At 44.5% G+C, this 27,514-nt stretch overlaps 2 protein-coding genes across 2 annotated transcripts in view; one reads left to right on the top strand and one right to left on the bottom strand.

Annotated features, from left to right (window-relative positions):
- Window positions 1–10,384, bottom strand: part of nol4la (nucleolar protein 4-like a) — a 30,154-nt gene extending 19,770 nt beyond the window's left edge. The window contains exons 1-2 of the mRNA XM_079558942.1: window positions 9,427–10,384; window positions 3,235–3,390 (exon numbers count right to left, since the gene is read on the bottom strand). Of these exons, the coding sequence (XP_079415068.1) occupies window positions 3,235–3,390; window positions 9,427–9,768 (498 nt within the window). The 5' untranslated portion in view covers window positions 9,769–10,384. The remainder of the gene's footprint in view (window positions 1–3,234; window positions 3,391–9,426) is intronic.
- An 8,380-nt stretch (window positions 10,385–18,764) lies between these two features.
- The window catches only part of LOC306964451 (uncharacterized protein), a 16,119-nt gene continuing 7,369 nt past the window's right edge, over window positions 18,765–27,514 (top strand). The window contains exons 1-16 of the mRNA XM_079558441.1: window positions 18,765–18,815; window positions 19,697–19,828; window positions 19,923–20,068; window positions 20,167–22,017; window positions 22,173–22,302; window positions 22,391–22,453; window positions 22,543–22,565; window positions 22,704–22,853; window positions 23,795–23,857; window positions 23,982–24,131; window positions 24,678–24,785; window positions 24,857–24,986; window positions 25,070–25,183; window positions 25,260–25,313; window positions 25,382–25,461; window positions 25,570–25,682. Of these exons, the coding sequence (XP_079414567.1) occupies window positions 18,806–18,815; window positions 19,697–19,828; window positions 19,923–20,068; window positions 20,167–22,017; window positions 22,173–22,302; window positions 22,391–22,453; window positions 22,543–22,565; window positions 22,704–22,853; window positions 23,795–23,857; window positions 23,982–24,131; window positions 24,678–24,785; window positions 24,857–24,986; window positions 25,070–25,183; window positions 25,260–25,313; window positions 25,382–25,461; window positions 25,570–25,682 (3,317 nt within the window). The 5' untranslated portion in view covers window positions 18,765–18,805. The remainder of the gene's footprint in view (window positions 18,816–19,696; window positions 19,829–19,922; window positions 20,069–20,166; window positions 22,018–22,172; window positions 22,303–22,390; window positions 22,454–22,542; window positions 22,566–22,703; window positions 22,854–23,794; window positions 23,858–23,981; window positions 24,132–24,677; window positions 24,786–24,856; window positions 24,987–25,069; window positions 25,184–25,259; window positions 25,314–25,381; window positions 25,462–25,569; window positions 25,683–27,514) is intronic.

Below are 27,514 nucleotides of genomic sequence, written 5' to 3' on the forward strand. Positions count from 1 at the left end.
TACCTTTTCATGAGCCTTTTCAGTTCTCCCAGCATAACAAGTGCTTGTGTTTGTAAATGCCTCTGGGCCATGCAAACATTGGAATCTGCGACCCCTGACCCCCATGTTCAGAACCACTGAATAAGGCTATATCTTAAATGTAAGCTTGTAATGAATACTACGTTTAAAATTTTAGGTTCGAAAAGTATGCAACATGTCCCACTTTGCGAGTTAGTCATTCCAAGTACAACTTAAAAATCAATTCTCATTCTCTCTGTTTTTTCTCGGCTTAGCTTAAGTGCTGAACCTAAATTGATGACGAAAACAAAACATGATATCAAAGGATGTATTTTTGCTTGAAGAGTTCGAAGAGTATGCTTGTAATAATCTTCTTTCATAGCAAGGCTTTTATTGGGGAGCTCTTTCTGAGTGCAGTAAAATATTAAGAAACTCCTTATTGATCAGATCCACTCAGCTTTAGATTCACTATGTTATTATCTTTTTAAAAGAGATAAATGCTTATGCAAACAAACTCTTGAAGTATAAGTTTGCTCCCTCATTTCACATTACGCCTGTTGCCAAAAAATAATTAGAATCTCCAGGCACAGAAGGGATGGCCAGGCGGGTGTCAAGAGGGTGGCCAGGTGTAGCTCAGGCCACTGGAAACTGATGGGACCCCACACAGAGAGCCTTAGGCAGTGCAGTGGGGGTCAGGATCAAGCTTATTTTTTAATTGTACTTGTTTTGTATCACCAAACTCATACGAGCAAATGGTCAAGTTAATCAGAGTAATGAAAATCAAGTGCTCTATTCAGATTTTGCTAAAAGCCTTAAAGACATGTGTCATCCTAGTGCCACCCAAACATAACAACCCCCCATAGGCCAATCCAGTGAAAAAAAGTCTGGACATGCTCTTGGGAAGAGCATAAAGACCGGTCAAATAACTCTGCAAATGGGTTACTACTTTGCCAACCCTAAAAATGTAATGAGATACTGTAGATACTTGAACCCAGCACAGATTTCCTTGTTGATTCTCTATAACACTGTGTATCCCAGGTGAAGCATGTTTGTATTTACAACATGCTCTGCCTCTCGTCTGCTGCTGTGCCACTCACCCCCCTCACCCCCGCTGGCGTTTCCCTGTTAGTCGCGACCTTCACGTGACCATGGAGAGAGGCAGCAGGGGTGCCCGCCTCCCCCCGGCCCGCCACGGCTGCTCCTGATCCCCTCTGCCCCTCTGTGCGCTGCCATCATGGCCCCTACAGGCAACAGTGGAGGGGGAAAGGCCACCCAGAGGAGTGCACCTCCCAGAAGGCCATACTGACAGCTTCATATTATGCCCTGCACCAGTGCTGCTGCCTCCTCAAAAGGCTGTACACTATATAGGACATGACAGGACCTCTACGGGGCAGGGGCACTAACGGGAACGGGCTCTCCACTTTCTTATTTGTTTATTTGTAACGCAGAAGGGCCAGTGTTGATGTCCCAGTTGCTCCACCTGCTTGCTTGGTGGTTACTTGTCCTGGGCGATACTTTTTAGTGATTACATTATTAATTATTTGGTTATATACAATACAACATCATTATATTGTTCATTCATTTTTATAAAACTTTATTTCTGTGAGCAAGCCGGTAGTTTTTGTCATTAATGTGAGCTGGGACACCTAACTTTTTAAATCCTGGCTGGACTGACAAGGCATTAAAAGTGTTTTGTTTTTTTTTGTTTTTGTTTTTCAGTTCCCTGTTTTTGGTACTAAATAATTTTTACATTTTTTGAGTACCAACTGATGCTTTTTTACTGTACATAACTGCCATCTATGTTGACCATCTCAAAAAGTAGTAAAAGTGGGACAAGTTTTAGTTGGGGATGGTGGGACAGAATTGAGAAAAGAAAAGCTGCATGCAACAATTTCATTCAGTTATTCATAATTATTCATAGACACTTTAAAGGGACTATACAGAGTTTAAAAATGTTAAAGTAGTACTAAGTAACTCTTCCCCCTAGAGGCTACAAGCACAACTGCAGGTGTAGTAGCAAGTTATGATTTTTTAACTTATTAATTGTCTTGGAGAGCAAATACTACGCTGACAGGAAAGGCGAAGGGTTGCTGTGCATCCAATTATACAATGGAAATTACTTTTTTCACTCAAACTTGGCTGTAAATACTGTTTAAAGTGACGTTAGCCCGCAGTTAGCTTTGCCCGTTAGCATGTTAGCTTCTTCTTCGTGATTACATTTTCTGGCCAGAGACACCAGGGGGAGATGAAAGACCCTCCAATCATCCCATAAACACTTGTATTACCCCCACAGGGACTACGAAACAGATTTATTAAGGTAAACACGTTACTTAGTACTGCTTTAAAAGTAAGTATTTTCATCCCCCTACATGTTCCAGCCATGTCCTAATGTGTAGAATGAGCCCAGACCTGTTCACTCAAAAAGTTGTTACTTCGGGTCCGAATTGCCGTCATGCACAAGCTTAATATAGAAGGTGCAGTTACGCGTAAGACCTGAGGTGGCAGTAGTGGGTATAACATTACCAACTTGCATCTAGTCTCTTTAAGCGATAGGTTTAAAATTATTTCACTCAAAAATGTATTGGCCTGTTTTATGCAGGAGGTATGGACATTATGTAATTCTCTAACTGTTTTCATTTAATTTCTTTGACGATGTTGAATACGGCTGGACGACATGGCAAACAAATGAATCACAATTTTTCTTCTTATATTGATTGATCTTGATTTTTTATTTTTTATTTCATAGTATAAATGCAACGTAGCTGATTCATGAATGTAGACAGACCTTTTATACAAACTTCAGCTCAGACAAAAACAAATGCTTCCCTCCAATTTCATTTAACACACAAAAATCCTCCATTGTCTCATCCAAACTTCAAAACGAGGTGCATTTTTGCCAAAGAAATGGCTGCAATCCTGATGGTTATAAAGTCCCATGACAATTATTGAGATTGACCAGAGATTGCGATTTCGATCAAATTTCGATTAATTGCCCAGCCCTACTATTGAATAAGGGTTACATTATCTTAATAGGTCACGATAGGACGGGTCAGACCCCCAAATGGCTCTATAAGCATGTACCACATGAACACAAAAAAATACTGTGTAACTCCTGCATTGCATTGCCTTGGGTTAAGTGGCAGTATTTGTTCCCTTGGCAACTCCTTATGCTAAAAATGACACATATAGGAGGTGGTAAAAACGACTTCACAAAGTATCATCTACTCATCTACTCACCGCTTTGTAGGTCTTCTTTTGGCCTGCATGTTTGGGGGCTCTGCCTGGGTCAGTGCCGATCTCCACGTGCATGGCATAGATAATGTCGAAGAAGTCCTCCACTACAGCCACGCGCTTCAGTGAGGAGTTTTCTTGCACTGAACCGCCGTCTGAGCACTAAAACACACAAAGTCAGAGTTAAGTGGAATGTTGTGCCTCGGGGTTACATATATAATAAGGTTTATGAGGGGAGGGAGTGTGAGGTACAGCTGTATAAGACTCTACAGCCTGGTGATGTGAGCGGGACACATCTTTATGGCACATGAGTCACGGCTAATGTGGTTACGGACAGTCCGACACACTGCCAGCCGTGTCCTGAGCTGTGGTGCAGTTCTTTCCCTCTGCCTCCCCAGGTGCAAAAGCCCTCGCTGGGCCCGAAAAACCGTCACTTTTCCTCCGTGCAATGTTTAAAAATAACACAACCAACACTGTACAAGCCGAACTGTCCCTCCTATCAGCACCTCTGGCCGCCATCCTGCTTCTATACAGCTGACCCTGTCACCATAGAAACTGCCACTTATTTCTCTCGGGCAGGTGTGCTGGGCAAAGGGTCATGTGACACACCAGAGAAGTGCAATCGCCAGGACAACAGCCTCCATCCGCTGCGCCACATGGGGCTTTCTCTCCTCCATGCTCCTCATCCTCTCCCTAGGCCTATTGTATGGTGTTGATCTCGAACAGTCAACAGCCCTTTGGACTGATCTTATCAGCGGCCCTCTCAGCTGCTGTCCCAGCAGCATCACACGGAACTAATGGATTTGGGTTTTTTAATTAGAACCACCTTTTCCATCTGAAATGAGACCGGCCCTGACATTTGCTACAGATTGGCTCCAGGCGGGTCAGTTGGTTTGGTCTCATTTCAATGATGTGTCCCGAGTTCAAAAGTTGTCCCCTGTCACTGACAAATTATACTTTTATCACTAACCACATTTCTGTCCTGTTTCTGGGATCTATCATATAATCTCTAACAGCCTCCCCTCTGACTGTATCCCTACCTCTGTCCCGTTCTCCCCATTCTCGCTCCTTGCTCCTGCTCTCCCAAGTGCGAGGTAATGATCGTTGCTATAGCAACTAAAACCAGCTCACGGAGCGGGTTTGTTTTAATCCGATGCTTTTTCCCCTCTTTCTGTGTCAGCATGGACTAAATGTAATAATAAATGAAATAATAGCGCTCCGTCACCTCATCATCACCGCTGTAATCTGCTGCACTGGAGGTATCTACATCCCCGGTGACATCACCGCGCCGCTGCTTGGGACAATGGTGTCAGGCCCATTCACGCTGGATTTAGATAATCTCAGAACTGTGGGGTGTGCAATGCACCCACACGGTGGCTGCATCCTCTGCTGAATTCTACCCCAACAAACATCAGCGTTTTACACCAGGGATGCTCTCTTGTGAGATGGGTCCGCTTCAGGACCAGAAATCCAATGAACCAAAAACCCTATGTGCAATCCAGCAGAGTTTGATTGGCAGTAAGCCTCCCTGTAGCACTGGCATGTGTCTGAATCTAAAAACTCAAATTTACAAAACCATTGTAACACTCATGAAATAACCGCCTGTGGCTATGAGCGCATTGCTTTCATCAGCGATCATGTCACCTGAAGGCCTTGCTCGGCATGGCTGTAGTTTGCCAGAAAAGCTATTTACTGTAGCTCCCAAAACAAGAGGAGGGGGAGTGCACCTCTCAGCACAACTCTTCTGGGTGTGTGGATTTGCACGGGCTATGTAGGTTTTGGTACAGTAGAAAAGCATCAGGGGAAGAACAGCTGTTGAATGGCTTCATAGATATTTGGTCTCCTCAGCAGCGTTGGTGAATAGCAAAGGAGACATGTCAGCAGCCTCAATCACTGACGACAGAGCAACACTAAACTCCTGCTCTCTTCTCACTCTCCCCTTTGCTCCTTGTGCTCCATCTTTTCTAATCCCGTAGGACTTTGCTCTCCCCAGCCACTGACTGTTGTGTGTGTAACCAGCCCCCATCCCCTGCACGCTTTCTCCCTGTCCCGCACCAAACCGCTCTGTTGCTAGGAGACAGGAGGGGTTTGAGTTGGCCGCCCCCACCCCCGCCGGCAGTCTCCACATCCACACATGCACATGGAGCGAGGCAGAGAGTCGCCGAGGGGAGCCAGCCGAGCGGTCCTGCACACAGCCAGGTCAGGAGGAGGGGGCGGAGGGGCGCGCAGCTGGGTCACGAAGACAGGACGGGACAGAAATTAGCTTCAGTGGCAGTGGCACACGCCGGACTGCTGACGTTTGGGATTCTTACAGTTGCAAACACAAAGCGAATGTATTCAAGTCAACATCTGTGCTTTTTCATGATGTGCATGTGTGAGGTGTGTGTACGTGTGTCGACACTACATTAATGACTCAGATTATCTCACTGCTGATGTGACAACAGGTCGTTTTTTAAAGGCCCTTAGTCTCCCTGTAAATCTGTCAACTGGCTAATGGACATGTAAATGTAAATCTTCTCTTGCCCCTGAGTAATATATAAGACTGCACTACGTTTAAAATACTGTAGGACGTCCTGTGGTAAGACGCCTCCTCCTCCCTCTGTTCTGCCAAGTGTCATGGGACCTCTCACTTTATTAAGCCCTATCATTAAACCCACATTAGGTTGGCCCTGTGTCCAGTGATGGTGTTTCCCTCTCAGCTGCTGCACAAGAGCTCTATTTGATAGACTGTGTGACACCCCTCTGTCCCACTGAGGCGGGTGCTCCCATTGGCTCTGAGGAAGCCTCTGACGAGGTGTGTGGAAATGGCTACAGCATTCATCATCACATGATAATTTTTGTCGCTCTGCACCCATTAGGCCCGTCCCAGTTTGGTAAACGCCACCTTTCTGAAGGTGTAACAGATGACAGGAGCAGTGAGTTAGGACGATTATAGCCGTCTTAAAGACCAGCTGTGTGAGCGAGTCGAGCAAAACTCAGACATCTCCCACACGGGGGGAGGCCCCCAGGCCAGTTAAAAATGGTGTTAATTTCTCCTCCTATGGGAAAGCAAAGAACGATCTCTCCATGGCAACAGAGAGGGTGCTGTAGGGAGGAAACACAGAGCATGCGATCTGCGACCCCCTCTTTGTACCAGCTCACATACAGTACACGCTCAACTATCAGACGGGCCACATCTCGCCTCCCAATACTGGATGGAGGGTGTCAATATACGGAGGGATTTGGAGGCTGTCGAACAAAGAACTTGTGATGAGATGCTCAGCTTGGGGCTCCGCATCTTTCCCACACAAGTTGTTCAGCGGCTCGGACAAAAAGTAATGAAGCTTCCTTAGCTTTGCCATTTCCTCTTGTATAGCAATACCAGTCAAAGCACAAAAACACAGAAAATGTCCACAATGTAATGCAAATGCTGGTGAATAAATGGGGCCGTATTCTTTTGACTCTGTGGCCCCGGCACAAAAGAGGAGCTCTCAGGGGAAACCTGGACTAATTAATCAGATAATAATGATGATGTTCCTCTGTCTGTCTGTGGCTGAGGCACAAACATGTAAGGTCCATTCTCCAACACATATGAGTGAGCTGCTGATTGATTTCAAAATTATACCTGTGGGCAAGACGTCCCAGAAGCAGCCATTCATTTGTTGACTGATAATAGCAATTGTAAGGCCATTATTCTGCTTTGAAACTTTACACCAAATATTTCTTGTAACATTGTAATTGAGATTTTTCGAATATAATCCTTCATCATTCATACTAAAGTGTCCAACAGTGATGTGAAAGAGCATGTGAAATATTTACTGGTGTGTGTCGGCATAGCAACCTAAAGCAACAGCATGCTTCATTTAGACATTTTTCAAAACAGTGCTTCGGAAATGAATGGTGCGTTGGAGCGTTTCTTCTCAGGGTTCAGAGCGTTGGAGAGGCTTGTCGCTTGGTGCATGTCAGTGTCTGTTTCTGGTCCTACCCCCCTCCTGCTCTGTACGGTCCTCTAATCAGGACATAATGAGAGCTAAACGAGGTTGCATCTCTTCACTCAGACTCTGGATGCTCTGAGCCGCACAGACTAAAAAGAAGACTGTAGGCCCGGGATAGACAGAGGCTGACAGTAAATAATTCCCTGTCGTATTTGGCACATGAAAAGGGCCCTCCATGCTGAGACTGTCCGGCGCTGTTCGCAGTTATGCCCTGCCTCTGCCTCTGTCCCACTGTCACACTGAAGCGCCTTGTACGCCTCACTGACACATACAAGAGACCTTCTCTGTCTGCACGCCGCCACATCCCGCCCTCCCCCACAGCCTCCCCCATCCTCCCCCACAGCCTCCTGTCACTTAGGCCCAGTCCGGTCCCCGCACAGAAACTTGGCACACCCTGGGAGCAGCTGCAGTGGGCTCCAATGCACAGCCACAGGACACGCCCCCCGCCTGCAGTCCTCCAAAAGCCAATGACCAATTATGTACACCTGCCCCATGGCCTCTAATGGCCCGGGACAGGGCAATAAGGAAGTGCATTAATGAGCTGCTTCAAAATACAGTAACTTGTTGCTTCTGACTGAAGGAAGTCATTTCATGTTGTTGCTTTTCTCCAGGTACTTCAGGGCATTGTTCTGGTCGCATTACTTTGTTAATATTGATTTGAAGATTCTACAACATCACTTGAACTCTGGGACAAAATGTCCCATTTAATTATTCAACCTGTAGTTTAAATATACATATAAAATCCAGAATCTGACGTTTATTGTGGCTAGATATTGTTGACTTGTAATTTTCCTTGAGTCATCTTAACAAAAATATGAAACTAATGTAAAAGCTTATGCTAAAGGCTATTGACAGCTCAGAGGTTATGTATGGTGCACCTGCAGAGACCGTGCACACCTGCCCTCGTGCCTGGATTGAAACTTAATATTGAAGCAGATTACTGCTGCTCACTGTGGGCAGTTGGCCTAAATCTAAGTGCGCATTCACACAGGTAAAACACCTGTGGAGGGATCAGTGCTATTCAAACAAAATCAAAGGCTTCAATCTGTCTGTCTGCGCTCGGGCACAAATTGTGTTTGGCTCTGGGTCCAGAGTGTGTCCCAGTGCGGGCGGGGGAGATTATTCCCTCAAGGCGCTTACTTAAAATGGTGGTTGTCTCCTTACCGCCACAGCAGGCCGTGCACCACGCAGAGACACGGGTGAGCGCGCACAGGCACAGGCGCGCGCACGGATCTATACCGGGGCACACGCCGACAGTTCATCATGAACGTGTTTATCTGCGCGATTCATTACTGGCGCTCGTGCATGGGTGCAGGGTAACTTCCCATTTACTCTCGCTTTGACAGAAGCCTCACAGTGGGCGTATGTCTCTATCACTTCCGAGCGTATCCTTTTGTTTCCGCCACAGTCGCTCACGTGGCCCCAATTACGCACAGCCACTGTTCCATAAAATGTTGCACAAATTACCTCAAGATACTCAACACATGTAAAAATTGTGCAAGGGTCCACATAGAATCATGGCGTTAGGCTTCCCGATAATATGCGACAGAGGCACTGTCCTGTTCTGGACGACACAGGTGTTGCCAGAGCAACGTGCGCCTCGAGCCGCATCCTTCCCAGGACAATGAAGAGTGGGGTGCGCACCGACACTCAATGCGCGCAGTACAAATACATTTCATATTTCCAAATAATACACCCATTTATGTCGCAATACAGTAGTGCTGTCTGACGCTGAAAGCAGACTGTGTCTGTCCACAAATGGGACGGGACAGTGGCGCGTGCGTTGGTGATGTGTCGAGCAGAGTGAAATGAAGGGGGGAAATGGGATAAAATCCTCTCCATCATCGCCACGTCGAATGACACACAGACACTCTGTGGACACGCGTTTGCACCACAAGATTAAACCTTAATGTTGTCGATAGTGATGATGTGGCTCTGACAAAACTGGCCTCACAGAGGCTTTGCTCGATACGTTTTACAATTGCACTGCCAGGAGGCACCGGCGTTGCCATGGCAGCGGGATGAGAGTAGGGCTGTTCTGCTTGGGATGGACAAAGTGGCGCTTTATGGAAAAAAATGTGATCATGAGCTTACACCGGGACCAAGATGAAACCTGATAAGTTTGCATCCTCTGCCTGTCAGCCGCCAGGGAACTGGGAGAGATCATGACAACTTATAGGCGGCAACGGGACTCTCAGACAGACGCACAACACACACACTTTACCGTAGACTTGACCGGGACGTATAACACGGGCTTCCCCGGGGCTCCTTTCTTGTTATGCTCCCCCAGGATGTTGTTCCCGACCTGAAACCCTTTTGATTTCACCCAGAATTTGAATTTTGCGTTGATGTGGCTGTTGTCGACATAAACGCCGTCCGACTCCTCGTTCTGCAACAATGTCTGCATTATCTTGTTATATTTTCTCCTGGTGACTGTCTTTGTTTTGCCAGAGTCTCCGTAGGTCCGGAGACACCAGTCTTGAAATTCCGTGAACATCTCCGCCTCCAAAACGACCGGACTCCGGCTCCTTTTGGGCGCCTCCACGCACGCCTTTTTCGTTGTCATCGCGCTCCGTCTCCTCCTCTCGCTGCGAGTGTGCACCGGCTCAGTCACTTCAGGCTAATAAAGGATCGCTGTTGCTCCTCTGGCCCCGCTGTCCCGCGTGGTTGAGAGCCTGGTTTCGGGACGCTCCGTGGTCTTGTAGCTCTGACTGACCCGCGCACGAGCACACCTGTTTGCAGCGGAGCAGTACTGTCCCGAACCGCAGCGGTGAAAAATGTCACTTCCTCACATCATCAGCTGAGGAGCAGAGAGGGGGGCTGTCCTACGCCGAGCGGGTATCTCCCACCTGTGCGTAAAACCCACAGACCTCGCTTAACAACAAAGAGCACTGACAAACACGGGGCAACAAGCGGTGCTCACTGTTCCCATCGGCCTACACTCTTTCATTAAAGTCTACAATCTGACACTGGTTGCTCAAGATTTGGAAAAGCATAAAGATGCTCGCAATGCGCTCTGTCCGACCAGCGCCACCTGCAATTGTCTGCTCCTCACACCTGTTTGAATGGGCTTTGACTGTGCGGCTCAGACGCCACTCTCCCTGCACCAACAGCAACGGGACTCTGCGAGTGGCTTGGTTTGCTCCATGGCCGAGGTACACAAGTGGCGTTCTGAATCAAGTGCTGAAAGAATATGTCCGATTTGAAGTAGGTGAGGAGCGGAGGGGGCAGGGTGCCTATTCCATCGGAACAAGCTGGAAAGCACCCTCAAAGCAAGATGGGGGAAATTGTGTTTGCAGCTACAAAAAATAACTACTACCAGGTGAAAAACAAACAAACCCCGAAGTAACATCCTACTTTTGCTACAATGATGCTTGTCGGGACATTGAAAGCTGCTCACAGCAGGTATGCTGGGTAAAGCTTATTACAGTATTTACTTTCTAATATTGTGGTGATATTTTCATCTTCATAATAAAAATACTTGGCAAAGATCTCAAGCATCTTCAGATTTTACATAAATATGTAGCCTATAATCCACAAAGAGCTCATGAAAACATTATTGATAGTTTTGTCAACATCTGGATATTTTCATTTGGCCATAATGCTGAATGTGTTTGCTGAGCTGTGTCATTTTCAGAGCCTTCAGACGGAGCAGAGATGTTAAAGAGCTCGTGCCGCCCAAACAGTACTTTGCTGCCCGTCGGATGTGCTCTCATTGTGAGAATCTGACTCCTCCTGGCCTGTGCATGAGGCCCAGGCTGGTGCTGGTGACTGCTGCTGTTGCCATGACAGCAGCGCAGCAGTGCTTCTGGCCGTGCAGAGGGTGAGTGGGATGCCCCATCCTCAGTCTCTCCATCCTGACTCAGATTGTACGGACAAAAGCCCCACCCTGAACACGGTCCATTAACAACAGCCTAATGAGTGCACACGTGTTTGTGGTACATACGTCCCAGGCTCTTCACTTCATGTTTCAGATCGTTTCATCATTTGGCTGTGCCTTCTCACAGGACTGGCCTGGATCCGGATAAGCTAGAGGGCTCCCTGTCCCTCAGTGGACAAAACATCTTAAAGCTTCCTCTCTTCATTAGAAAAATCTGGCCACAGCAGACAGATGCTTATGGTGAGCATGAAGTGAGAGCTGGGCCCGTCCTGCGGGCAGAGGATACATGCTCTGTTTGGCTGTGGCACCTGTTGGCAAGAGAACAGCTCTTCACTCCCAACAGACATTCCTTTTAAGTCCTTTGGGGCAGCCACAGGGGATACCAAAAATGTACCCATCCACTTTATCCGCGACCCGGCCCCGGATAAAGCGGAAGAAAATGGATGGATGGATGGATGGGTCGTGGAGGCAGCAGTCTGAGCAGAGATGCCCAGACTTCCCGATCCATGCACTTCTCCTCCAGCTGTTCCGTGGGGACGAGGCCAGCTCAGAGCCATAGTCCCTCCAGTGTGTCCTGGGTCTTCCACGAGGCCTCCTCCCAATAAGACACGCCCAGAACACATCCTGAGGCATCCGAAACAGATGCCCGAACCCCCTCAGCTGGCTCCTTTTGACATGAAGGAGCAGCAACTCTACTCTGAGTTCCTCCGAGGTGACTAAGTTCCTCACCCGATCTTGAAGGGTGCGCCCAACCTAGCAAAGGGAACTCATCATTTTTGCCACCTGTATCCACGATCTTGTCCTTTCGGTCATTACCCAGATCTCTCGACCATAAGTGAAGGTAGGAATGTAGATCAATCGGTAAATCGAGAGCCAAACATTTATTTTTTGTCATTTACAAATAGAATTTCTCTCACCTAATAATGCAAATGCATGCAGTATTCTACTATGTGCACTTTAACAACTTCTGTGATAAACTGATTGTTTGTTGCTGAATTTAGTAATATGTCAAAAGTTATAAAAGACATCATGAGACAAACAGAACGTGGCACATAATATAAATCAATGTAGAAATGTATAGTTTGTAGTTTTTACCAAATAAAACCGTGCACCACACTTTCATTGTTGGCCCAGTACATACAGAGGGATGGTCACTTCCTCCTTGTGCTCAGATCGGTTGATAAGAACTGTTGACCTTCTGTTAAATAAATGACTGTTAAATACTGCCACCTTATGGCGAAACTGGAAACTGCATTTCTTCTGAGTTTCCCAGTGTCCCCTGTAGTTTTATTTACAAACTAGACCTCTCAGTTCAATAAGCTTTTACATCATAGCTATTGTACATCTTGGCATTTTTGACAGATTTGTGACAAAGTGAGTGAGATTCATCATTATGAGGGTTTAGTTGAGTTTCTTTAAGACTTAATTTGTAATGTGTCAAACAGGACTTTGCGAAATTAATACAAATAATGTATTTTTCAAAATGTCTATACTTCATAATAATAAGAGTGTTGTTTTTTTCAATTGAAATGTCTTAAAATGAGTCTGCCAATTGTTTTGTTTTTTCACATCTTGGCGATGTCTTTCTGTATGGAGTGTGTGCGTATGTTTCCTTTGGGCAATCCGGTCTCCCCGACCAATACAGTCCAAGATGAATGATGTCCGTGAGTGAATGAATGTTGGTGCAGATGCGTGCAGTTGTTCTTCTGTCAGTTTGCCCCAAAGGGCAGCTGTGGCTACATGGCTACCCTTTCACTCAACCACTTTGTGTGGAGAGAATGTAAAGAAATATTTGAGGATATGGCTGTGAAAAACACAAATCCTAACAACAAGTCCTTCCTTAGATTTGTGAATTATGTTTCAAATCAGCAGTTTTTTTTTGCATTATAAGACCCCATGGATTGTTTAAGTTACTGTATTGTAACTTCAAAATGTGCAAAAGTTCAGTTTCAGTCATCATTTTCCCAATCGAGTTCAATTGTTCCTTGTTTTGGCCCTGCTTAAGTATTTTTTTTTGACACAATTTGATGTATATTTTTTGTTTAAATTTAATGGTGTGTGTTGAATTGGTTTGGGAAAATATTGCAATAACTAAGGAGTAACTAAGAAATATAACATATTATATACTTACACAAAATACGGGAATATATTAGTCATTACATTTCAAGTAACTCGAGTTACAAGTGCGTTTAAATGCATGAACAAAAAAATGCCAACTCCCCCCAAATAAAATGCAGCATGCCAGATCAAGTTGGACGCTGGTGTATAAGATCTGCAGTTGCGTGTAGTTAATGTCCTCAAATCAAAACATAAGACAATGGGGATAATGAATGCAAAGGAAATCTCTGACTGCGCTTTTGCTCGGTGGCTTTATAACTATATTCAGTTTATATTTTGCCAAAAGTAACTTAAATTAGTGTAACTCAGCTACATGTTTGAAACAGTAATGAATATGCAATACAGATATATTATATTTTTAGAGCTGTAATCACCAATATAGAATATATTACCATTTTTTAACTTGCCCAACACTGATCGTGCAGCCATAAACACACATAATTATAGGCCACTCTTTGTTCAACCGGCCTCTTCTTTGTTTGAAGTATCAAAACCTTCAGTAATCTGTAAAATGATGCATTGGTTTTATATAAATGCTGATGTTGGATAGGCATTTTTCAATACATTCAACATTGGGTCCATCCTCTTTTATTTCCTCTCTTTCTTTGTCTGCTCAGCCCGGAGCAGAAGTTGAAGTGCATGATGTCCCGCTCTGGGGTGGAGGAGAACAGGGCTGCGACCAAAGCCTCACTGACTAACTGGGAGCCTTGCGGGACCACGCACGGAGCGGTTGGGTCAGGGCCTGGGGTTGGCTTATGTGGGGAAGGCCATCGGGACGGCGCCGCGGAGGGAGAGGCGACAGAATGGGCACAGTCGCCATGGAAACACAAGCGGCCCAGGCAAACCGTGGCAACTGGTAACTAAGTAACAGGAAACGGCGGACGGAGCAGAGGGGCCGATGAGTGCCGTGGGCTCGTCGTGGCGGGAGGGGAGGAGGGGCAGCCGGAGCGGGGCAAGTGACAGCAGATAAGGGCACGGCGCAGACCCCTTTCTCCTCTCCACGTGCTCTGGATCGGCTCCGGATTAGTGTCAAGGGACCCACGCAGCCTACACCCTTCACTCTCAGTTTAAATCCTTGAAGGGGTGTAATGGGGTGTGATGCTGGTGGCACTAAAATGGTGTCACTGACTATACTGCCCCAATTGTCTAAAAATAAGCTGCCATACTTAAATAAGATGAAGTATTACATATTATTATCATCAACTATTACATTATGCTTGTCAATATAAGAACAGCGTTGAAAAGGAGGCAATAAGTGTCCCCTTTTTCATTTTTTTTTTTTACAACTAATTTGTACCGATGTTATGCAGATGATGTCACAGCATGCCAACAGAAGCTCTCTGGACCCTTTTTTATTGGGTTGAGCGACTTTACCAAAAATTCCTGTTGATAAGTTATGGTAGTTTGTGATCTCTAGCCTCATCATTCATTTTTTTAAATCATTTTTTATTTGATAGCAGCTCCAGTTCCCTCATGTGCTATTGGACACCACATATCTCTTTCCTGTTATTCAGGTTTTGCAGATTGGTGCTTGTTTGTGTGGCTGTTTTTATATTGTATGTTTTTTTCTGCTCTGAAGGAATTGCCCCATGTGGGATAAATACAGAGGTCTGAATCTGAACAAAATGGTGTCATTGAATTACCCCAAGTACTATGTTATTACATCACTGGGATTAAGAACATTTCGGCCAATATGCAATACAGACGGTTTATAATTGCCCTTACTTTATGACAAAGGTTACAAAGCATAGGCACATCTGACTTATATGTTTTCGGTCCTGCGGTCTGACTTAACCCCTCCCTCACAGGCCCCTCCTCTTTTCTCTGTCATCTACAAGGGGCCCAAAGGAAGTGTGCGGACTCTACACAATGAAAGAATGTGCGAATTACCCCACCACCCAACCGCTGCACCGCGAATGCTTATGTAAGGCCACAAAATGCAAAGAGGGCATGCAATTTTAATTCGATGGCTAAGAAATACATTCTAATCAAATGGATTTGCATTTAGAAAAGGCAAAAGCTGAAATTATTTAGGCAACACAGCTTAACATCATAGTAGCTTTTGAATAATGCTGTATATAGTATAATCGCAAAATAGTTTCTTCTTGACATGTAGGATCTGTCGCCGCCACCTGTGTTGTGCGCTCAACAGTAATGGACTCTGGTGAAGAGCCCCAAACACCCCATGCTCTCGCTCGGCGCTCTTGATTGGCTGTGACGCGCTCATAGTGGCCCTCCCGCGGTCGCCCTGACATCCTCTTTGCGTCTCTTTGCAGCACACGTGATTGCACCTGTCAGCCTCTGTCCCAAGAGCCTTATCCCCTAAAGACCCCCCACTGACCTTTGGCTTTGTTCACTGGTTCAAACTTTCTTCCTGGTTCTTCCTGGTGTTGTTCCTCTTTTCGCGAACTGCAACAAGCTCCGCCTGAAATGCACAGTACTTTCCATCAGAGTTTACATTTGCAAAGAAGCCGAGATTTTATATTCAACCGAGTCTATCAAGGCGAAGACAGGAGAAGTGTGTCATCGTAGTCTTTGTGTTAATAATTCACTGAAATGGTGAAACGCAATCATCTCACTGAGCGAGCCGAGCCTTGAAGCCAGTTTTAGAGTCTCTAGGAAAAAAACCTCAAAGTGACACAAATGTGGGAGGGGTTTCATTTAAAGGGGGGGGGGTATTATGCAAAATCGACTTTTTCCAGCTTTACATCATGTTATTATGTCATTCCCTCATTAAAAACACGCCTGAAGTGTTGCCTTGGCACATTCACATATTTTTGAGTAATCTGTAAAAACTCTGATGGCGGCCATTTTTATATATAGGTTTGCCTGAGTCCTCCTAGGAACGCCCCCACCTCCTGGAGACGCCTCCGAGCTTTCGTCACCAGCCGAGCTTTCGTCACCAGCCGAGTAACCAACCACTGCTCCTCAGCAGAACCCCCTCCCCACTGATGCCACAAACAGCGTGTGGAGGGGGCGTGTCGGAAAGGGTCAGAGGTTCTTAAAGAGACAGAGGCCTATTTCAAGACATTCGCCACAGCCATTTTGAGAGAGCAATATTATACAAGGCAGTTATTCTAATTTACTGCATTTACAGACCAACAGAAGGTTTCGTCATCATTGTAGTGTGATATAGACTGGTGCTATGTGATTGAAAAAAGCATAATACCCCCTCTTTAAAAGAAAATAGAGCACCCCCTCTCAAGAAAGGGATGAGTTCAGGCTAACTAAGAATTTGTCTTGAAGCCCAATGTTATTTCTGGTGGATTTTGCATAATTCAAATACATTTGCCTCTATCGTTTCCTCATGTCAGTAGGTTGTGGGATGGTTCATAGAGAGTGACTCAATGAAATCAGGTCATAACAGTCAACAGGCTCTGATGTTGTTAAGTGTCTTGAGCGTAACAATGAGAGTAAACAGGTCAATAATTGGAATACAAACATACGAGTCAGTCACTCCAGCCCAGAGCAAATCAGTCCTAGGATGGTCCAGGCACAACCTGCAGCTCCATCTTTCAAACGCAGAAGACATTTCCTCTCAAATGTCCACAACAATAACCTTTAATGCTTCTCCTGTTAAAGTCGGTGCTGTTTCTCTTGATTGTTTTCTGTTCTGTCTCAAACACTTCTTTGTACTCACATGAGCTGCCATGTTTGTTGTGATGCATTCCTCTGGGTCGATTGGCGGTCACTCATTGAAGCTTGACAAGGTTCCAGACACTGTATGGAGTAGAAAGAGTTGACTGGTCAGGCTAGTTCTTCGCCCCCCCTTGTCTGTGATGACCTGCAGTTATGGTCAGGGGCAAGAGGATGAGGATCAGGACACGCCCTTGTACAGGTGAGAAACTGGATTGTCAGACAGACTGAACATTACTAACTGACTCCAAAATCTTACCATGTTTTCCTGTGGGGATCTCTTGCAGTTCAGAGTTTCAGTGTGTTAAGTAAGTGTCCTTACAGCAGAGACTGATCCACAAGACCTTCTTAGCTAATGCTGGGGTGTTTATGAGTGTATCCAGGGAAATATGCTCACAGCTCCACACTGATGGTGGTCCTTTTGTACCAATGTGTCCTGACAATACAGGAGAACATTTTTTTAATGGTCAAATAAGAAGAACATAAACTGATTTAGTCCATGCCCCCAAAATAAATAAAGATATTGCCTTCCATCTGTCTGATATAAAATCATTTAACTCAGGGTCAATCCCCATTCTGTGAAATATTTTACTGCTCACTTCAGTTACGCTAATGTGGCTGCTGGCAACAAAAGGGGCATTTTGACAACACATAAAATAAAAAGGCCACATGCTGTTATTGCTGCAACGTTAAAGGATGCTTTGTTTCCTTGTAACAATTAGCAATTAATTCTATAGACTTAAAAAGCCCCACTGTTTCTTTGCATTGGTTAGTCCTCTCCAGATCAAAGAATAAAACAACCAAATCGTTGTGAACAATTCACTCGGTAAAGTATGAACAGTGACTAAAGCATTGTAGCCCATGATATATGAGAGGAAGAGAGGAACGTGTTAAAATGCCCAAAGAGTCAGAACCGTCTCCACGTTCGCCTCAAGCCCAAAATCTTCAACCACTCATACCGTGCGTCTCACTGCCAGTTGTTGGCGTTTTTGAAGGCGGCGCGTGCCACGATGGTTGTCTGATGAGATTATACCTAGAGCTAGTTTTCGAGCCACACCCGGAACTGCTGCCCTGCTCGTTCGGTTGTTTAGGCGATTTAATGAAGGGTGGTCTGATTAAGGTTTAATCCTTGTTTCTAACTGTGAAATAATCGTTCCAGCTAAAATAGGCGAATAAAGTCCGGGTTTAGCGATGGTTTTCTCGGCTTTGTCCCCACATTTACGGTGAGATGGACTGAGCGATTATAATCATTTAGTTTCTGCAACGTGTCCCGGCCACGGAAAAGTGGAAGAAAAATGGACGGATGGAATTTAGTGTCTTTTCAGGCAGGACTGTCTCCTTGGCCCCTTGATTTAGACGGTAATGGCCGCGGTTCCTTACATAGACATATTATGCTTAGCGCAGCGCGTTGGCCGCACGGTGCCATCGACAATTGGTGGAGTCGTGCGCCATGTTAGCGAAAGGTAGAGCGCGTTTTGTTACTTTGAATCATGCGCAACTGTCTGTGGGTGGACGATCAGATTCGTCCTCAGCATGTCCAGCGTACAGGTTCACACACACACAAACAGGCCAAAATAAAACACCAGTTTGGGCGTTTGTGGGCCTAAGTTCATAACGCGGTAATGACGGCTTTACACTTTTACGCGTTTGGCTCGGTTGGGCTTCGAGCGTAATTTTTAGTCGCTTGCGTTTTTATTGCGACTTTACGCGCTACACTTTTGGGTCGGGCTCCGAACCGACACGGCCACTCCACAGACAAACTGCGAGTCAGCTCGTCTTTTTCAACAATTAAATGGCGATTTCGTTAGAGCGATACCATAGATTCGTGGCGGCGTGGCTTATTCTTTTACGGGACGGTTCTTCCTCCTTGCCCTGCCCAATGGGACGACCAGGCGAGTGGGACGTCACTTTAGCAAAGCCTATTGGAAATAGTGCTTCACGGTCGAGCTCGTAGTATCTTCGACACCTAATGAGAGGAGGTAAGTCCACTACGATATAACAAATACTCCATGATACGCGGGCGTAACAAGATCGGCACAGAAAAGACTTGGTTGTTTGCGCGTAATACACACGGGCACAGCTGACGTGTATGCGTGCGTTTCTCGCTGGTTCCTCCTTTGCCTTGGTTTGTTTTGTTATCCCGTGCGCTGCGGGCTGCACAAAGCCGGGCTGAGGCTCATGCAAACACAATGGTAGGTCAGCATTCAGCTCATAAAAGTAAATGAAAGACTTGACTTCCCCTTTTGCTTTTTCCACGTCGAGCTTGTTTTGTTGCGTAAAAAAACTGCACCCATTTGGTAAATCGCATTATACAACTATAATAGTATAATAACGAGCATCTTTAGATCTGCCTTTTAAACTAGTCTATTGTTGCATTAACCTGGCCATAACACTCAAGTCTTGCACACAGAGTCGGCTGGTGTTCCCAGCACGAGTGAAGTGTAGTGGACAGTGTCACATTTTAAAAAGTCTCCTCGGGTGAAGAAGTGAAAGTTTTAGGACCGGATCATTCGCGGCAAAATGGACCAACCACGCGAGACTTGGATGACGTTTTCTATACATTGAGGAAGAGACTGCGGCAGCGTGGCTCCAGTGTGCACAAGCACGGCCCCAATGAGCCCCTCAAGCCCATCCCACCGCTTAGAGCCGGAGTCAGGCTACTACAACAATACTTTAACAAGCACATATCGTGCCATAAAAGCCTTTGACAGAGCGCTCTTTCAGATGAAATGGGATTAGGCCACAGCAGCCACCGTGATCATTTCTCTTTAGTGACTCAACTTCATTGGCCACTGTGACCGCAGAAATGACACTTAATTATTACATTGTGTGTGTTTTGACCAATACATTTTTTTCAAAGCTACAAAGATGACAGCGCCACGGCTTGTGAATCCAAACGCCAATCATGACAAGAGCAGCCGCGCTTATGTGCTGTCATGGCTGGGCAACTTGTTGAAGTCAGAGTTCTCGGATGTGTCGCAGCTATGCTCAGGTAGAACTTCTCATTTTTTATCATGCAATAAAAATGGGAGAAATAAATGTGTTCTGCTTTTCTTTCATGTTAAATTGAAATTCTTGTCTTTCAGGCTTAAACTACTGTCAGGTTATGGACATTGTTGTCCCTGGCTCTGTTGATATGAACAAAGTAAAGGTTGATTCAAAGAGTAAAGAGGATTTTGAACATAATCTCAATCTGCTTCAAGAGGCCTTTAACAACGGTGGTCTTAAAAAGGTATGCAAAATACATTATGTAATAGATTTGCTAAGTTTGTGTCTATCTGTGATGTACTAAACATGTTTATTAACTAAATACATCTGATTTGATACCAGACTCTTCCAGTGAAGGACCTAATAACTGGGGATTTCAGGAGCCACTATGAACTGCTGAAGTGGTTCAGACTTTTCTACATGGCCAATGCAAAATGCAGAAAGACTTATCGATATTCAATGGACAACCACACGACAAATGGCACTGTGCACCTGGACAGCGAAGAGAGCAGTGCTGACACGTCGAAAACGTTTCCTTACTCTGATGAATGGAAAGTGACTTACAGTTGGGCAAATGCGAGTCCTCTGGGTGAACAGTTCACCTACTGTCGTGTTTGTCTCAGAAATCTCAAAACATTTTTGAGAGGACATGTTGACTTAAAGAGACATTCAGAAACAAACATGCACAAGAAAAGAGTAACACCGATCAGGAACCGGGCTCTGCTCACCCAGGCCTCACAGCCCCTGCCCTGCTCCTGGACTGCGGTCCAATTTGTTTGTCATTATTTTAATTACTCAGGAAAACTGGAACCCAAACAGTTTGCCCGCTGTAAACTGGGCTCAAAATATCCCAGCAATATAACATCTGTGTGTCAGAACACTCCATTTTGTCTTTACATTTATGGGGCCATGCCTTGGCAACAAACTCAGGTCACTGTGGTGCTCGTGGGCTATTTTGACATTGACGGACCAAAGCACTGCCTGCAGTTTCTAGATGTTCTTGAGGCTGACGGCAGTGAAGATCAAAAGACCAACTCAGTAGTTGGAATTTTAGATAAGTTTAATCTGCCTTCGGCAAACCTTGTTGCCCTTTACATGGACGGTAAAGGTGCAGCATCAGAGATGCTCACAGAGCTAAAAAAGCTCAGTCCAAAAATGCTGTCCTTCAGCTGCATGTACAGTGTGGCTGATGCAGCCTGCACTACTGCACTCAAAGAGCTCTCAAACAAGGCACTGGAGATGCTTGTGGACATACACACTCATCACACCTCCTGTCCAGCCAAAAACGACAAGCTCTCAGCTCTTTTTGGTCCTAAAATGTTAGAAAGTTCATCATTTGACGATTTTATCAGCAAAAGCTGCGTGAATCTATTCCAGTTAGTCAGCAAACTCATGGAGATGTGGGCAGAACTGACAACTTACTTTGAAGTGTGCAGCGCAGAGGATGAAAAAGCCAAATTAATCTTCTCACAGCTGCAGGATCCCAGAGTCAGGGCAAAGTACATGATCCTCAGTGAAGCCATAACGCCATTGCACAGTTTCCAAGCAAATCTGCAGCCTCAAAAGGAAGAGTGGCAGGTGGATTTAGTCGTCATTCTGGAAGTAGCCAGCAACTTACTGCGGTCATACACCTCCCGCTTCCTTCAACCTCAAGCAGAGCTAGATTTTCTTAATGAGAGAGACTGCCAGATTCTGAAAAACATAGAGCTGCATTTGCCTAATACCAACACTAGTCTCGGAGGACCAGCTTTACAAGAGCTTATTAAAGAGAATGATTGTCTGGACACTCCCACACTGCAACAAGAGGCAGTTTCACTTTACATTGCCTTGACCAGCAGCATTGCAGAATCTCTCCCTTTAAGTTCTGTGATTCTACGATCTATGGCTCAGCTGCTAAACCCACAGAGCAAGATGACAGTGACTGGGAAAGAAGTTGAGGACATTGGAGTGAAGTTGGGAGTGTGCTCTTCACCTGAGGAGAAAAGCCAGCTCCAGCAGGAGTTTGTGGAGTATCAGCGCTCTGCAGAGGACCAGACTGAAGAAGAAGAAAAAGACAAAGCGACAGTGTCGCTGGAGAAGCACTGGGCCAAAGTCCTGAAGGACTCACAGCTGTCATCTGTGTTCAGGAAACTGATCTCGACCCTGCTGGCCATACCTCGTCCCCCACTAGAGTCTACTGAGATTTTTGACAAGGTTTGACACATTTAAAGTCACACTGTGTAACTTTTACCATAAAATGTAGATCTGACAAGATATTTTTAGATATTTTAACTATTTAGTAATGGATGGTGTGTAAATTATACACTTTTTTTTTTCATTTTATCTGTTTGTGCAATTTTCTTATCCAGGTCTTGAAGAATAACAGTGATGTGATCGTTTTGCCCGAGAGCGACACTGTGACTGAAAGTGACTCAGATGTGATTTCTGACAATTGCTGCAACAATGATCACTCTATCAAGAGAAAATATGATTATTTAGGTAAATGTGATGCTGACAGACTTTCACTGACTTAACATTACCCCAAACAATAATGAGTGTGTGTTACTTTCTTCTTTTTAATTATCAGACCTCAATGGTTTGGACATCTCTTCACTGAGGCCATGTGAAGTTCGACTAAATAAGTTAAAAGGTAAAGATCCGTTTTTGACACTGGAACAAACTGGACGTCTGTGAAAACTTGTGGAGCTCATACATGTGTCTGTTTTCTGGAACCCACAGATGGAGAAAACTGGTTGAAAGAGGTAAAGAGTCTCTCCTTAGATTGTATTTGATAATAGATGTTGGTTATTTCACATTTAAACAACAGGCCTAAGTTAGTTAAATAGTGCATTTGCAAACCACAATATTTGAATGTGTAATGGGAGTGTGTTGTCTCTCAGGAGGCTAATAGGGGGAATTTTGGCTGGGAGAGCTGCTTACGCCAGAAGCCACAGGCTCGTACAGTATTTCAGGCTGGCTCCAACACTTGGACCAAGCCTATAGGACGTGAAAAGGACTCCATTAATGGCGTGGATTCTCAAGATGTGGTGGTAGGTATACCACAAGTATACTACCTGAATTGACATGGCCTGGAACTTACTCACGTGCCCAAACCTATTTAAAGCATATGGTTTAAGACAGGGGTGCCCAATGTGCGGCTGGGTGGCCAAGTGTGGAACAGAATGGAAGCTTATTCTACAATGTTAAATGTTAATCTTTTCATATGACACAAGTCACACAGCGGCCCTCAGACCCTCGGGCTTCTTGCTGAGTTGCCACACATTGCCAGAGAGGGTACATTAGCTACCAGTACCAATAAGATTACAACGTCAATAACTAACATTTGTACATGTGACAGAGTAGCATTAAGGTTTCAAGCATAAATGAAGATCTGGTTGAATGGTTAAAGCCACTGCTAAATGCACCCAGATGAATGTGTCATTGCGTTGATCACCGGTCCTTGCCTGGCCTGCCAGAGTACATGCTTTTCAAAGATACAGTATGGGGTCTGGGAACAAACGTGATCTCAGCGATTTCTTGATAAATGGAATCAACCAATGCAGAGAAACGCTGGATATGACTCAGGAACGAGCGAGGCCGAGACGAAAGAGCAGAAGAAGACAGTGTAAAAGCTGCCGCGCCGCCATCTTTAATGTTTTGGAAGAGTGCGGCGATGGCTTCCGTCTCTTGGTGCGATCAACTCCCGCCTCTCGGTCTGTGAGTAGTCCGATAGTGGTCGAATCGGGAAATGATTGGCTGCGAGCAACTGCCCAGACGGTTCTTCTTTTGAACAGAAAGGAGGAGCGTCTGGCTGGCCAGGCAACACTGGTCCATATACGCTTCAATATGTGGCCCACAATTAAATAAAGTTTGTACACCCCTGGTTTAAGATTCAGAGCAAGTTAAGCAAAAACACAACAGTGCAAATAGAGGAGGAAAAGTATTTAAAATGATCAAGAAATAAAAGATTTTAATTGCATTTCCCCCCCAGCCTGAACAAACAGAGTCACCCTCTAACAAGACCCCAAAAGGAAGACGCAAACAGGCTTACCAGGTACACCTGCCGTACTTATACTTCAGTAATAATTCAGTTGTCCTGCTTGTACTTAAAACACAGTGATATTGATTGATATGATAACTGTGTCTTTCTATGCCTTTCTTTCTTGTCTGAATACCAGGATGGCAAGGGGTTTCTGACCGGAGAGCTGGTATGGGGGAAACTGCGGGGCTTCTCCTGGTGGCCTGGGATGGTCAAGTCCTGGAAAACCAAGTCCTCTCCTCCCGGGATGCGATGTGTGGAATGGTTTGGTGACGGCATGTTCTCAGAGGTTTGTTGTGGGATTTTGTATCATTTAAACACCATTCACCTCCATCTCCATTAATCTCTGAAAATAAAGTAATTATAATCAGTGTTTATTAATTATCTTTCATCAGTAGAGCTACATATTTTCTTGGCAGATAAATTAGCTTGCAACAAAAGATTCTTTGATTTTTGAAAGAAGACTGAAATCTGAATTGCTCGTCAAATACAAGACTCGCATACATTTCAGAAGATGTTTCTACCAGTGTTTCCCAGACTTTTTTTTGTTGCTACGACCAATGTCAGACTGGTTCTCGCAGTCCAGAGCAGTAGCTCGAATTGTTGCATCAAAATTTCAAAATAAATGCCAACAAAAGGGAATTGTATTGTTTTCTCCTCCTATTTTCTTGGCCTGTATCTATTTCTATTTCCCCTTTGCAATTCCTGGCGCCCCCAGGTTGGGAACAACACATTTTCAACCTAAATTCTAGGCTGTTTGATTTATGAATTGCAACTTTCAAGTCACTTTAAGTTCTGTTGCTATACATTTATTGCTGCATAATTTTTGTTGCAGATGTACACAGAGCGACTGACGCACTTCAGTGCCTTCAAGATGTGCTTCTGCAAAAATTCATTTGCCAGTCTGCCATTGTACAAGGGTGCCATATTTCAGATATTAGAGGTGAGAGGACAATCAAACTGCAGCACTGATATGAAGGATTCTGTTCAGTCACACTCAGTTCTGATCCTCAGTTGGCAGCTGAACGATGTGGGAAGACCTTCCACTTGAAAGGCGGAGACAAAGAGAAAGAGTTAAAGGAGATGTTGCAGTGGGCGACTGAGGGGTTTCTGCCCTCGGGACCAGAAGGGTTCATGCCGCCTGGTGTGTTCTGCAATAAACTGAAGAATACATTATTTATTGTACTTTAAAGGTAAATAATTGACATTTTCATTTCCCTTTTACAGAGTCTCTGACAAGTATGGATTCAGATTCGACTCTGTCCGACTACCAGCCACCAGCAAAAAGAAAATACGTGTTAAAAGGCAAAGCACATCTGGCCCTGGTTTCCTTCAGTCGACGTGTGTATTGAATTTTTGCAAATATGTGCATTAGATTCACTAAACTTATATTCACATCTAAATGTTTTATTTATAGAGACAATGGTGGATTGCCTCAAAAATGGAAGGAAAACAGGCAAATCTATTGAAGGTAGCTTTTGTAGAAAAAACAAGAATTGCTTTGGTGATGATAAATACTACGTTGGACTATTATTTCAGATTTTTGTTTGTCTTGTGGAACATCTGAGGTTGATGTGCAGCACCCATTATTTGAAGGAAGTCTTTGTACTAAATGCAAGGTAATAACCACTATCTGTTTCTCTTTTGTAATTCCCCTTTCACTCTGTTCTTTGTTCACCAAACACGACTCACTAAACAGCTCACATTTGCCTCTAAAAACCCTGTAGGAAAACTTCACTGAGACGCTGTATCGCTATGATGAGGATGGATACCAGTCCTACTGCACCGTGTGCTGCGCGGGGCTGGAGGTCATCCTCTGCGAAAACCCGAGCTGCTGCAGGTGAGCATTCAAACACAGGCACTCCCAAAGCAAATATTATAAAACCTGATGCTCAGTGATATGGCTACACAATAATACAAATTATTGCTATATCCATATCACATTTATTGCTATATCCGTATCACAAGAAGCTCATTTATATCACAATATCAATATCACATTTTTTACTTTTACTTTTCTTTTTGGCTAAAGACAAACATGTCATAATCTCCCCAGTTACATTTTCTGATTTGGGTCTGATTTATAAATGTTTCCCTTGTCTTCAAATCCAATTGAATGCATTGTTCTTGAAAAATATCGGAATAATGTTTGTTAACATTCCGGGCTTAGCTGGACACGGAAAACTAGATTCCTATCTATTTCCATTGTAGCTGTTGTCATAGTAGCGATAAACAAATGTCTAACTGTTGGAAATATGAGATAAACCTTATTTTATCGTCTCAAATGTCATTCCTCTTGTTCTGGCACCTTAAGCCACAACAGGACCACATTTTTTAGTTGTAGTTTTACACTTATAATGGCTAGTTTTAGCTTAATCTTATTTCCCTTGATCACTTCCTGCCTCCAGCTGATGCTGCTGATAAAGTAAGCAGCAAAAGGGTCTATTCACCTTATTCTGGAAGTTTCCATGGGCACCGCCATGAATTGTGCCCGCCCCTTTTCTCCTATCAGTCAACATGGGGCTGGAGAAGTCCAGATAAAATCAGTTACGAAACGAAAACAAAGCCGTTTTTAGGCCACGCAGAGAAACGTTGCAGTGTTGACATGTTGGTGCAAATGAACACTGGACATTTTACATAAATCAATCTATTAAACACCATATTTTTGTGGCTTCGTGCTCTACCGGAAGTGTCAATACAACGGAAGTGCCGAAACAAGGCAAAAAGAGGCAAAAGTGGGCGGTGACATCCAGTGTTGGGAAAGTTCATTTCCTACATGAACTAGTTCAAAGTTCAGTTCACAAATTTCAAAATGAACTAGTTTGTTCATAGTTCATAATTGTTCATGCTTAATAGTTCGTTCATGGTTCCAAAAATGAACGAGTTCATAGTTCTTTTTTTTTTTTTTTTTTTTTTGCTGCGAGCTATTATTCAGGCATGAAAAAGGTGAGAAGTACAGTATATTCCTCCTAGCGGAGCTAGCGCGAGCTACACCGTGGACCTGCCAGAGTTTAGACCCGCTGGTAAACTCTGACGGCGCGGCGAGGTTTTATAATTATATTCACTGATCCGCGGTCTTAAACCACCGATATAAGAAATCTGGCACCATAATGAACGAACGTAAAAAGAACGGGAAATGCCGTTCACAGACACCAGAATGAACGCGTTCATGGTTTCGTTCATCAGGCAGTAATCCGGAACTTTCGTTCAATGAACGCGTTCAGGTACATCACTGGTGACATCACGACTTCCACTTCCGGGTCCCAGCAGACCGGCAAATATGTGAGAAAAAAACATAAAAAAACTTTTAAAAACATCCATCAATATTTCTGAAACTCAACGGAGAGTTACTGAACCTACTTATTTCTCAGACTCATTAGCCAAAAATGGCACACCTACTACTAAAAAAGTAATATTTACTTAAGTCACTACTTCCGGGGCTAGCGTAGCGTTACTACTGCTTTTATAGCAGTAGGTGCGGCATTTTTGGCTAACGGGCCTGATAAATAAGTATATTCAGTAGCTCTCTGTTGAGTTTCAGAAATATTGATTGTGGTATTGAAGAGTTTTTTTGTAGTTTCTTGCACATCTGTCGGCCTATGCGAACCCGGAAGTAGAGCTGTGACATCACCACTTAACAATCGATAGACAATCGAATATTGCAAAAAATAT

The sequence above is a fragment of the Gobius niger genome (assembly GCF_951799975.1).
Source record: "Gobius niger genome assembly, chromosome: 6".
NCBI lineage: Eukaryota > Metazoa > Chordata > Actinopteri > Gobiiformes > Gobiidae > Gobius > Gobius niger.